The sequence below is a fragment of the Prionailurus viverrinus genome, chromosome A1 (genome assembly GCF_022837055.1).
Source record: "Prionailurus viverrinus isolate Anna chromosome A1, UM_Priviv_1.0, whole genome shotgun sequence".
Classification (NCBI taxonomy): Eukaryota; Metazoa; Chordata; class Mammalia; order Carnivora; family Felidae; genus Prionailurus; species Prionailurus viverrinus.
Window position 1 is genome coordinate 116,326,273 of NC_062561.1, and position 13,345 is coordinate 116,339,617.

Below are 13,345 nucleotides of genomic sequence, written 5' to 3' on the forward strand. Positions count from 1 at the left end.
GTGATAGCGCATGTGACTTTTTTTTTTTTTCTTAATGTTTATCTATTTTTGAGAGACAGAGAGCTAGTGGGGAAGGGGCAGAGAGAGAGAGGGAAACATAGAATCTGAAGCAAGCTCCAGGCTCCAAGCTGTCAGGCCACAGCCTGATGCGGGGTCAAACTCAAGACCTGTGAGATCATGACCTGAGCCAAAGTCAGATGCTTAACTGACTGAGCCACCCAGGTGCCCCGAGAGCATGTGACTCTTGGGGTTGTGAGTTCAAGCCCCATGTTGGGCATAGAAATTATTTTTAAGAAGGTACCTGGGTGGCACAGTGAGTTAAGCTTCGACTCTTGATTTCAGCTCAGGTCATGATCTCAATGATTCATGGCATCAGGCTTTGAGTTGGGCTCTGTGCGAAGCCTGCTTGGGATTCTCTCTCTCCTCTCTCTCTGCCTCTCCTTCCCTCACGTGCACACAAGTACCTGCTCTCTCTCTCTCTCTCTCTCTCTCAAAATGAATAAACTTTTAAAAACAGAAATAGGAGCACCTGAGTGGCTCAGTCAGTTAAGCATCTGATTCTTGATTTTGGCTCAGGTCATAATCTCACAGTTTATGGGTTTGAGCCCTGCATCAGCCTCTGTGCTAATAGTGCAGACAGAGCCTGCTTGGGATTCTCTCTCTCACTCTCTGCTCCTTCCCTGTTCCTGTGTGCTCGCTCTCTCTCAAAATAAATAAATAAAAACATGAAAAAAAGAAGATAAATTTAAGAATGAACTTTAATAATACAGTGCTTTAGTTTTTAAATACCCATATTTATGGGGCGCCTGGGTGGCGCAGTTGGTTAAGCGTCCTTCAGCCAGGTCACGATCTTGCAGTCCGTGAGTTCGAGCCCCGCATCAGGCTCTGGGCTGATGGCTCAGAGCCTGGAGCCTGTTTCTGATTCTGTGTCTCCCTCTCTCTCTGCCCCTCCCCCGTTCATGCTCTGTCTCTCTCTGTCCCAAAAATAAATAAACGTTGGAAAAAAAATTTTAGAAATACCCATATTTAATGTACCATTACATTTTTTCCATTTTTGTGCAAAGATCTGGTGAGCAGAAACAAGTATACTTCCTGAAGGAAAAAGTGAGGCAAAGATTTATTGGTCATATAATCTGTTTCATTTACTTTTGTTTTGAGCTTCTCTTTAAAAAAAAAAAAAAAAAAGATTTTATTTATTTATTTCAAGTTGTTTTTTTTTTTTGTTTGTTTGTTTGTTTTTGAGAGAGAGCACAAGCAGGGGAAGAGCAGAGAGAAAGGGAGACAGAATCCCAAGTAGGCTCTGCATGGGCTCAAACCCACAAAAACTGTGAGATTATGATCTGAGCCAAGATCAAGTCGGAACCTTAACCCACTGCACCACCCAGGTCCCCCTTTTGTTTTGACCTCTTGGTGAATGTGACTCTCTGGAGAGCTGTACTTGAATTCAAATGTGGGTCTCTTGAGTTTCATTCTCAAACTGTAACAGATATTCTTGATTATGTTTTTTAGCCTTAAAGCTTCATCTTTGGGGTGCTTGGGTGGCTCAGTTTGTTAATCCTCTGACTTTGGCACAGGTCGTGATCTCACGGTTAGTGAGTTCGAGCTCTGAGTCGGGCTGTGTGCTGACAGCTCAAAGACTGGAGCCTGATTCAAATTCTGTTTTGCCCTCTCTGTCTGCCCCTCCCATGCTCATGCTCTCTCTCTCTCTCTCTCTCTCTCTCTCTCTCTCTCTCTCTCTCAAAAATAAACATTAAAAATTAAAAAAAAAAAAGAAAAAGTTTCATCTTTGAGTATTCTAAAGAGTAATCAGTGAGATGTGAACTTAACATTTAAACTCTCATGGAAGAGGTTGTAGCTTTTAGTTTGTGTAATTTGGTTTTCAGCATCAAACCAGGATGGTAGTGGGAGTTTTTTTGTTTTTGCTTGTTTTAGACTATCAAAACTTTTTATTACCATGAGTTTTTTTTTTTTTTATGTGTATTTATTTTTGAGAGAGCGAGCCTGCATGCAAGCAGGGAGGGGCAGAAAGAGAAGGGAACAGAGGATCGATCCCAAGTGGGCTCTCAAGATGCTGACAGCAGGTAGCCCCATGTGGGGCTCGAACTCACAAACTGGAGATCATGACCTGAACCTAAGTCAGATACTTAACCAACTGACCACCCAGGCTCCCCGTGAATTTTTGTTTTTATTTTCTTTTTAGTTTTTTTTTTTTTTTAATGTTTATTTATTTTTGAGACAGAGACAGAGCATGAACAGGGGAGGGTCAGAGAGAGAGGGAGATACAGGATCCGAAACAGGCTCCAGGCCCTGAGGTGTCAGCACAGAGCCCGACTCGGGGCTCGAACTCGTGGACTGCGAGATCATGACCCGAGCCGAAGCCGGACGCTTAACCGACTGAGCCACAGGCGCCCCGTGAATTTTTAGTTTTAACAGCTGCTAAGATTGATCCTTAAATGAAAGGTTTTTGAAATCTAGACATTCATGTAAGATACAGCAATATTTTATGCTTATGGCCAAATATTTTACCCCAAACTATATCTAGAGAGTTCTATTACTTGGAAACTGTAGTGTTGTTTTTTTTTTTTTTTTTTTTAAGTATTTATTTATTTATTTATTTATTTATTTATTTATTTATTTATTTTTACGTAAACTCTGTACCACACGTGGGGCTTGAATTCACAACCTACAGATCAAAAGTCACATGCTCTACCAACTGAGCCAGGAAACTGTAGTGATTTTTTTTATGTATGTATGTATGTATGTATGTATGTATGTTTTTTTTTTTTTTTAATTTTTTTTTCAACGTTTATTTATTTTTGGGACAGAGAGAGACAGAGCATGAACGGGGGAGGGGCAGAGAGAGAGGGAGACACAGAATCGGAAACAGGCTCCAGGCTCTGAGCCATCAGCCCAGAGCCTGACGCGGGGCTCGAACTCCCGGACCGCGAGATCGTGACCTGGCTGAAGTCGGACGCTTAACCGACTGCGCCACCCAGGCGCCCCTGTATGTATGTATTTTTAAGTAAACTCCATACCACACGTGGGGCTCGAATTCACAACCAAGAGATCAAGAGTCACATGCTCTACCAACTGAGCCAGCCAGGTGCCGCACCCCTCCCTTATTTTTTATGGCATCATAGTGATTCCTGAACTATTTACCAAACCATTGTAATTTGAGTCCGTGTTAGATATCCTCCCACTACCTTCTTACCTCCTTTTTTATACTTCCACAAGGAGAGCTAGGAGTCGAGAAGAGTTCCAGAGGGAGACTTGAGTCAGTGATTCCAGTAGGTATTCTTAAATTAACTAGTGTAACAGAATACTCAATTAAGATTTTAATGGTAGGTCTTCAGATGCTTTTGTTAATCAAATTCCATCTTAATGTGTTTTTAGTTTAGTTCATGTTTCTCTGCCTTGTTGATGTTGTAGATTCTAGATCATTTTAAAAAGACATAAATATTGATCTTTCATCTGTTAGTAAGGGACTAGTATTTCTAAAGCCCTACATGTAAGTGCTGTCAGTTTTTTCTTGCTGTAAAAGCCAGTCTTTCCTAATTTGAATATTATCTACTTTGACTTTACAGTCTTGCTCTATACCAGCATTATAAAAGGAGTATATTGTATATTAATGTGTTAAGGAAATGATATAACACATTGAAGAGTTGAATCTTTGGTTCTTTTTTACCCTCTGAAGTAAGAAATGCTGATTTACAAGTGGAGCTTGGGCTTTGTCAAGAATTTTTGTCTCCCTAATAAGAATTTTCAAGATCTTTTAGCCCAAATACTTTTTCATTATACATCTTACCAGTGTTCTAGACTATACTAGTCATTTTCTTTTCTCTCTTCAGACTCAGATTTGATTTAGATTCATCATTCTGCCTAGGGCTTACCATATTGCTTATGAATAAACTGGGATTATACAGGGAATGATATGTTATTATAGTGTACCTATAATGGAGATAATTACTTCATGATGATTTTTTGTTCTTTTTCAGTGTTCCATTGGCAAGCTACGATAATGGGGCCAGTAAGTATTCAGATTGATTTTGGAATAAATGTTGATATAATTCACTCATTTTAATCCCACTTTTCTTGTTATCGACAGAATGACAGTCCCTATCAGGGTGGAGTATTTTTCTTGACAATTCATTTCCCAACAGATTATCCTTTCAAGCCACCTAAGGTAACTGGGATATGTATGGCACTTGTTTTTTATGTGCTTTCTGTGATACCAGTAAAGCAGTTTATAAAAGTTTTTCTTTTTTCTCTAGGTTGCATTTACAACAAGAATTTATCATCCAAATATTAACAGTAATGGCAGCATTTGTCTTGATATTCTACGGTCACAGTGGTCTCCAGCACTAACTATTTCAAAAGGTAATGGAATAGGTATCTGATATCAAGATAAAGCAGCAGTGTTTTTTGTCTTTTAAAGGTTACTTATTTTGAAATGATGACTCTTATTCCTATTAAGAGGAGGTAGCAGTCCCCTTATTTTTTAGTAGACCTTGAGACCACTGGAGGGAGTTGGATTTTCAGGCATAGGTATTCTTTGGTGTTATGACTACTCTGTCCATTATGCCATTCAAGCTTAGGTTGGAAAATGGCCTCCAGGTATGAATATTTTTTAGAGGAAAGTTAAAGTAGAAGATAATTAATATCTCTTCCAACCTTGAAATCCACGAATGGAAAGGATAGATACTGTTCCAGAAAAGGAAATAACAGCCCTTTTAGAGGAATGCTTGTGGTATAAATATAGATTATGGGGTCTTGAAGAACAAAGGATAGGTGAATTCATATTCAGGCTCTTTAAGGTTTTATCAGGTCTGGTCTTGAGGTTTCTATTAGTAACAGATTCATCCTGTAATATGACCAGTTTAATAAAAAATTTTTTATTTGATCATCTTGATTTTTTTCGTATATAGTCCTGTGTATGTGTGTTTGAATGTATATTTAAAGATTTGTCACCAATTTTGTGATGAAATATCCAGTAGTTATAAATAAAACCTAATTATATGAGTAGGTTGGGAATTTTTTATATCTGTGAACTGAGTAGTTATACATTTTCTTATATTGTTGATTTGAAATTGTACAGCCCCTCAACATCATACCCAAATGAAATCACAAGTAGATTAAAAGCTGTCAAAACACAAATACAAGAAATAGGCTGCAAATGAGATGATAGGCTAGTATGTTTAAAATGGGAAGAACATACAGGGCACCTGGGTGGCTTAGTCGGTTAAGTGACCGACTTTGGCTCAGGTCATGATCTTTTGGTTCATGGATTCAAGCCCCATGTCAGGCTCTTTGTTGATAGCTCGGAGCCTGCAGCCTGCTTCAGATTCTGTCTATGGCTTTCTCTGCCCCTCCCAGGCTTGTGTTCTTTGTCTCTAAAATAAATAAGCATTAAAAAAAATTTGTTTTTAATTAAAAAAATAAAATAGAAAGAACATATATAAAAATAAGTAAGAAAAAGATCCCAATAGGTGAATGGTCAGAAAGGAGCAAAACAATCAAAGAAATGAAAATTAAGTTCCTATTTTCCACCTTTTTAATTAACAAAGATCTTTTAAAAAAAAACAAATGCCGGTGAAGTACATTGAAACGGGTGCTTACATACCACAGGTAGGAGTATAGATTTGTAAATCCCAGTCAGTATGTATTAAAAGATAAGAGATTTAATCATTACTTCCCGTTGACCCAGTAATTCTAGTTTCATTCATTTGTACTAAGAAGATAGATAACCTCAAACGCTAAAAATGTTTTGTGTGGAAGTGTATTTGTGAACCTGTGTGGAAATACATTTGTGAACATTTATTTATTTCTAAAAATTAGAAATTAAAGATCCAACAGTAGAGGAAGAAATAATCAGTTCTAGCACACACTTTTAAAGAGTATTGATCCTTACCAATATTGTAAAAAATGGGAAAATACTATGTTTGAAAAAAGCAGAAAAGAGATAAAATTTGTATATATTATAATTCGAGTTAATATAGAAGTATGTTTGGGCTCTTTGCTGGCTCATTCAATGGAGCTTGCAACTCTTGATCTCGGGGTTGTGAGTTCGAGACCTATGTTGGGTGTAGGGATTACTTAAAAAAAAAAGTATGTTAAGTAGCTAGAAAGAATGTGGGCATTTGGGTGATGAGATTTGGTGTATGAAATATTTTTCTTTACTATTTTGTTATATTTTATCCTTTCTTTAATGTGTACATTTAGGCAGGAGGCAACATAGTTCCATGCTAAAAAACATAGATTCTGAATCTAACTGCCTATATTCACCTCTCAGCTCTACCTCTTATCACATGAATCTTGAGACAAATTAGCTTCTGTATTCCTCAGTTTTTCGTCTGTAAAATAGGATAGTAATTCTAACCATTTCATTACTATTATAAAGATTTCAAAAAGCAAAATGCATATTTAATTGGTTTCTTGTAAGCACTCAGATAACTAGGATAAAGGCACTGTTCTAAAAAAATGTTGGATATTTGCTGTTATAACTTTGTTGTTTTTATAAATATGACTTGTATACTCTAACAATTTTTTTTTTTTTTTTTTTTTTTTGGTAAGTAGGCACTATGTCCAGTGTGGGTTGGAACTCACAACTCTGAGATCAAGAGTTGCATGCTCTATGGACTGAGCCAGCCAGGTGCCTCTGACAATTTAAAAAAAAAAAATTTTTTTTTAATGTTTATTTATTTTTGAGAGAGAGACTGAGCATGAGTGGGGTAGGGGCAGAGAGAGGGAGACAAAATCTGAAGTAAGATCCAGGTTCTGAGCTGTCAGCACAGAGCCTGACATGGAGCTTTAACACATGAACCATGAGATCATGACCTGAGCTGAAATCGGATGCTTAACCAGACTGGGGCATTTAGCGTGCCTGGGTGGTTCAGTCAGTTAAGTGTCAGACTCTTGATTTCACCTCAGGTCATGCTCTCAGGGTGGTTAGATCAAGCCCCACATTGGGCTCTACATTGATCGTGGAACCTACTCAAGTCTCTCTCTCTCTCTCTGTCCCTCCCCTCCTTTCATGTGTGCATTCTCTCTCTCTCTCTCTCTCTCTCTCTCTCTCTCTCTCTCTCTCTCTCTCTCAAAAAAAAAAAAAAAAAAATCTGGGGCATTAAATTGAAAATTATGGCATCCCAGGCAAAAATATAAACAAAAAACTAGGAGAACACATTTTTAAAAGTTGAGGGGCACCTGGCTGGCTGAGTCATTAAAGCATGCAGCTCTTGATCTCCAAGTTGTGAGTTTGAGCCTCACATTGGCTATAGAGATTGCTCAAAAATAAAATCTTTAAAAAAAAGTGACTGAAATAGTTTTGCAGATAAGTGGGCCCTTTTCTTTTTGTAAGCCTCTTTGTAATTGAGGGGCTGCTTGTGAAAGTGTTGTTATTGTGATTTCCTTGCCTGGTTGTTCTTCCTTCACCAAGTATCAGTAAAGATAGAAATCCAGTAATGGGACCAAGAAAGGTAGATTACTCTGTGTGTGTGTATGTATGTGTGTGTGTGTGTGTGTGTGTGTGTGTGTGTGTGTGTGTGTGTAGGAGGGGAAAGGTTTAATAGCTGAAATTGTTAACCATAGCTCTTTTTTTTCTTCCCCCTTCTGTGCTTAGTGTTGATTTTTCAGTTACGCTACCTCATAAGGGCCATTAATTTATTTGACTTATGTTCTCTTTGTCTGGATAGCTATCTTTTAAAATAATTGCATTCTATTTTGTTGAACTTGATTATATCATTATACCTAAGTTTAATGTTTTAATGACTCCTTTTTGTAAATTGAATGTTTGGGCAAGTAGTTCTGTGAAAGGCCTGAATCCTATATGTGATATTATTCCTTTGTTGAGGGCAGTAACTTTGACCTGAAGTTCTTTCTGCTTTGAGTGTATATGTTAGGGATCTTAATATACAGAAACCTTAAAAGAAGCGGTTAAATGTGCTATAAAGCCACTTGATTATATGTTTTTAGATTTAGAAATGACTGTGGGTTATGACCCTGATGAAAATGAGTATATACTGATGAAAAATGTTGATGTAGATAAAAATTTAGTCATTTCAGTGAAGTGTGTCTGCAGGTTATACAAATAGGAGTATCTCTTTATGGAGAAGGAATGTATAGTAAATTATAAGCCAAAAGCAGTGTTGTATGACTTAAAAGGACCCTCAGTAGTACAGTAAGAATCTTTTTACCAGGTCCAGGTAACCACCACCCCACCTTCCTTTCCTTCCTGGAAAGAGTTAAAAAATTTATTTATTTAAAAAAAATTTTTTAAGGTTGCCTTATTGGAATAATTGGAAGAGAAATTTGGTAAGGGAATTTGTGCAAATACTAATCTGGTAGCATGTCTAATTTCAGGTGAAGATTTATTTGAATTCTTGCCGATTAGATGGGCTGGACAAGTTTCTTCTTTCAGTAATAGTCAATAATTTCATGAACATTCAAAAATCTGTAACTTCCTGTTGTCATTTCCAGGAAATACATGAAATCTTTCCTTATTGCTGTTAGAATGTTCTGTGCTTGAAGAGGGCATCAGGTGATACACCTGACAATGGGAAGAGAAGATGTTTTGGGAATGCCATCTGCCAGAATTGTGGGCAACAGGAATGAAGAGTCAGAAAACATCTTTCCTGATGTTTTTTATTTTCCATATACTCTTAAGGAAATAGCTTTTTTGTTAACAAAGTGAATGATAAAGGGCACGTGAACCTTTTCCTCACCTCTCAGAAGCCCTTGATCTCTCTAGGTAGGAAAATGAATTATTTTCCTGGTGAATTTGATGTTTTGGGAGTAAAATGAGCTTAGAATCATTGTCTCCTGCTACAGAATATTAGAAATAAGATAGCTGAGTTCTCTTGCATCAGAATAGAAGAATTAGAATTTATTTAATATGTCAGAGACCCCTGGATTTAATACAATTAGTGGCCTTGGCCTCCTCCTTTGCATTCAGTAAGGAATACATAAGTTTACAACAAATTTGAACAGAGGCAATTGTATTATTGAGATTTGTCTGCTGTGTTCCACGTTGTCACTGAGAAAATGGCTTAGATGAGATTCTAAATTGTCACTGAAAAGAATTTGAGAACTTAAATTGTTGTATCCTGTATACTAAGTATGGCCAGCTCCATTTGGGGGCAAATACGGGCCATTATGTTTTTAGACTAAATTGTTTTCAACTAAAAATGAAATCCATCGCATCTGAATGTAATACCTGTCGTTGAGAAAGCAGTGATTGTTCGATTTCATGGTTGTCACTTCTTGAGAGCATTCAGTAGTGTGGTTGTCTTTGGAATTTTGAGAGCCATTTATTTCTGAAGATGGGTTTCTAAATATTGAGTTTTATGGCCTATGAAAAGTGTTGGTCTAGGACTTGGAAGACCTGAATTCTAATTCTACATTAATTACTCACTAACCAGGAACAGTGGACAAGTCACTTCATCAGCCTGGGCCAGTATCCTTAGGGGTTCAAGCATAGAGAAATCCTACATGAATTTTTGTTGATTCTTGATACTATAAAGTTAGGTAGAACTCACAAAGCTCCTGGACACCACAGTATGAATAGGTTCTTAGAATTTTCTTGTGTGTTGGCATCTCATGTTTCTTTCAACCCTTTGTTTTTATCCTCTACTAATTTATACCTTTTTTCCCCCCCACCGTTATAGTACTCTTGTCCATCTGTTCTCTGTTGTGTGATCCCAATCCAGATGATCCTTTAGTGCCTGAGATTGCTCGGATCTACAAAACAGATAGAGAAAAGTAAGTATGGCCAGAAAAGTACCTGTGGTGGGGTGAAGATATTTGTGTCTCAGATCTTAACTCAGGGCTGAGTCAGATATTTAAAATGAAGTTCTAATATACTGACCTGGGAACAGAAAGAAGAGTGTTTACATCAAGTGTCTATAAGTGGAAGATGCTGATCTTATCTCTCATTGTGTCAAATGACTCCCACTGTCTAGAAAAACTTCTCTAGTTTATTTTCCACCAGCCTCATGTCTCCTGTTTGGCTTTTGACTTTCAAACGCCTGTCTTTGGTAGGTATTTGTAACTGAGTGGGAAAAGGGAATTGATTTTCTACCATTTGGCATAATCTAAAAAGAAAGTTACTACAACAAGACATGAAAGCTCCAAATTTCCTTTAAAAACAAATCTTAATGTAGACTTTACATGTTTTTAAAAAAGAATTTACATATTTTACAATTGTACTATGAATTATTGAAGAGTGGTCAGAATATTGAAAGAGATAGTAACTGAAAGTTCTAATTTTTTAATTTTGTGCATTCATGTAAGACTGTAGGAGGCAATAGGTGAGAAATTATGGATCATTTTCTAAAGTCAAAAGGATTATGAATTGGGGCACCTGGGTGGCTCAGTCGGTAGGGCGTCCAACTTCAGCTCAGGTCATGATCTCGAGGTTCATGAGTTCAAAATTTTTTTTTTTTTTTCAACGTTTATTTATTTTTGGGACAGAGAGAGACAGAGCATGAACGGGGGAGGGGCAGAGAGAGAGGGAGACACAGAATCGGAAACAGGCTCCAGGCTCTGAGCCATCAGCCCAGAGCCCGACGCGGGGCTCGAACTCACGGACCGCGAGATCGTGACCTGGCTGAAGTCGGACGCTTAACCGACTGCGCCACCCAGGCGCCCCTCGAGGTTCATGAGTTCAAATGCAGAGCACACTTCAGATCCTCTGTCCCCCTCTCTCCCCCCTCCCCCACTTGTGTTCTCTCAAAAATAAATAAAACATTTTTTTTAATTAAAAAGGATTAAGAATTATTTGAATTCTGTTGGATTAGAGAGTCTTACAGATAGTATATTTTTAAATGGAGCTACACCAGCAATGAGGGAATTTAACTGCAACTGGTTCTTAGTTTAGTTTTGTCTGTGTTTAGGTCTGAATGGTATCTATAGTCATGTATTTCTGGCTGCATTCAGAATAAAATTAGATCCTGCTTTTTTCTATTTGTGAATACATCCACAAATTTTTTTTTAAGACTTAACAAACATTTTTTTTAAGTAATCTGTACACCCATCATGGAGCTTGAACTCACAACCTTGAGATATGTCGAGTTGCATGCTCTACTGAGACAGGTGCCCCACACAAGTTAACTTGTTATATAGTATTTTTTTTTTAATACTTACTTTTGAAAGAGAGAGAGAGAGAGAGACAGAGCATGAGTGGAAGAGGGCCAGAGAGAGAGGGAGACACAGAATCTGAAGCAGGCTCCAGGCTCTGAGCTCTTAGCACAGAGCCTGACGTGGGGCTTGAACTCACGAACCCCAAGTTCATGACCTGAACTGAAGTCAGGTGCTTAACTGACTGAGCCCCCCAGGCACCTGAATATGTTTATTTATTTTTGAGGGAGAGGGTGTGGGAGGTGCAGAGAGACGGGGGGGGGGGGGGGGGGGCGTAGATAGAGGATCTGAAGTGAGCTCTGCACCGACAGCAGCAAGCCCAATGCAGGGCTCAGACTTAACCATCCATGAGATCATGACCTGAGCTGAAGTGGACTGTCAACCACCTGAGCCACCCAGGAGCCCCCACACAAATAAACTTTTAATGAGAGACCTATTTTGTCCAGTATCTAGGTGGGCATGAATGCCTACCAAGAGGCATTTTCCAAGTGATTGTAGTGGTATTGTTCACTGAACTTTTCCTCCATCTCTTTTTAAACAAAGAATCTTCTGCCCTGCTTATATTACTACTAGAATGTTCTGGAGCAATAAACCCATTCAGTTTTAGCAACCACATTTTTGGGAAAGTATTACATGAATTTAATCACTATTGGTATATGATTTTAAGAACCATATATAATGTAGATTATGTAGTTTTAAAAATTCCAAATAAATGAATCAGGGACTGAAGATCTTTCTTAGAAATAGGTCAGTCATTGGGGCTCCTGGGTGGCTCAGTCAGTATCTGACTGTTGGTTTTGGTTCAGGTTATGCTCTCATGGTTCATGTGTTTGAGCCTTGCGTCAGGCTCTGTGCTGTCTCTGTGCTTGGGATTCTTTCTCCCCCACTGCTCTCTCCCCTGCTCTCTGCACTCGCTCGCTCTCTCTCTGTCTCTGTCTCTCTGTCTCTCTCTCTCTCTTTCTCTCTCACAAAATAAATAATAAAACTGAAAAAAAAAAAAAAGGAAATGGGTCAGTCAAATATAGAATAAAGGTGTACCAGCAAATGCTAACATGTAATCAGAATCCTATTAGTAGCATTTAAAGGACATTGTTTTGGGTTTTACAGCCTTTTCCCACCATCACTGACTAAATGCTTAATAGAAATTTAGAAGTCTTTGCTAGACTACTACTAGTTAGTCCCTTCAAGTTATTAGATAGGATAATGAATGAAATCTGTTGCTTTCTGACTCCACCTGTGTTAAGCCACGCTTCTCTTTGTGTGTACAGGTACAACAGAATAGCTCGGGAATGGACTCAGAAGTATGCGATGTAATTAAAGAAATTATTGGATAACCTCTACAAATAAAGATAGGGGAACTCTGAAAGAGAAAGTCCTTTTGATTTCCATTTGACTGCTTTCTATGAGCCCACGCCTCATCTTCCCCTGTGCACATGTTTACCTGATACAGCAGTGCTGCGTGTTGTACATACTTGGAACAACAAACTAGAAATACTGTACTTCTGTACCAACATTGCCTCCTAGCAGAGAAGTGTGTGTGTGACAAGCCAGTTCTCCAAGCGTAACCTAGGTGTGAGACTAAAAGTTTTCCTTACTGACTTAAATTTGGATAACGGCAAGGTGAGGGGTGGTGGGTATGGTGTGTGCTTGGATGGGGAAGAAAAGCTCCACTGACCTGTAGGAGATTGTTTTTAAGTGGATTGTTTTAAGTATCCTTTTAAACTCAAAACAGTTATGAAAAGCAAGGCGAAGAACACGAAGCTGTTTCTGTATTCATTTTATTCCGAAGGACCTCCGTCTTAGGTGAAAGTTATGACCAACCAGATTAAACTCTACCCACATCCTGTATTTTAAGGTCTAAGTTTAACTGGTCAACATTTAAATGGATTGGAGCTATTAGTACATAAAGTGTGATGGGCTTTGTTCCCACATCTTTTGCATCTCCCCACCCTTCAACCTTTGTCCCTTCAGCCCCTTTCTCTCTTCCACATTCTTTGGTTTGTATGTGGTTTCTCAGTTAATACATAGCTAATAGCTCTTATTTTTCTTATGTTTTTAACTGCTTAGGTCTATCTGGATGTAAGGGTGAAAATTCATTTGATGGAAATACTTGTGTATATTTAAAGACCCAATTGCTCCCCTGGAGCTTGTACGTTCAAGAATGATTAATCTGTGTAATAAACTGATTACTACAGTCATTACATATAATTTTGTG

At 38.2% G+C, this 13,345-nt stretch overlaps 1 protein-coding gene across 2 annotated transcripts in view; it reads left to right on the top strand.

The window, feature by feature from the left end:
- The window catches only part of UBE2D2 (ubiquitin conjugating enzyme E2 D2), a 56,629-nt gene extending 43,291 nt beyond the window's left edge, over positions 1 to 13,338 (top strand). Inside the window, exons 2-7 of one of the 2 annotated variants that reach the window (XM_047858419.1) lie at positions 3,235 to 3,287; positions 3,996 to 4,027; positions 4,106 to 4,183; positions 4,272 to 4,377; positions 9,660 to 9,753; positions 12,399 to 13,338. In XM_047858419.1, coding sequence (XP_047714375.1) covers position 3,287; positions 3,996 to 4,027; positions 4,106 to 4,183; positions 4,272 to 4,377; positions 9,660 to 9,753; positions 12,399 to 12,444 — 357 coding nt within the window. In that variant the 5' untranslated portion in view covers positions 3,235 to 3,286 and the 3' untranslated portion in view covers positions 12,445 to 13,338. The remainder of the gene's footprint in view (positions 1 to 3,234; positions 3,288 to 3,995; positions 4,028 to 4,105; positions 4,184 to 4,271; positions 4,378 to 9,659; positions 9,754 to 12,398) is intronic. The other variant, XM_047858409.1, reaches the window with a different exon arrangement.
- The last annotated feature ends 7 nt before the right edge of the window (positions 13,339 to 13,345 follow it).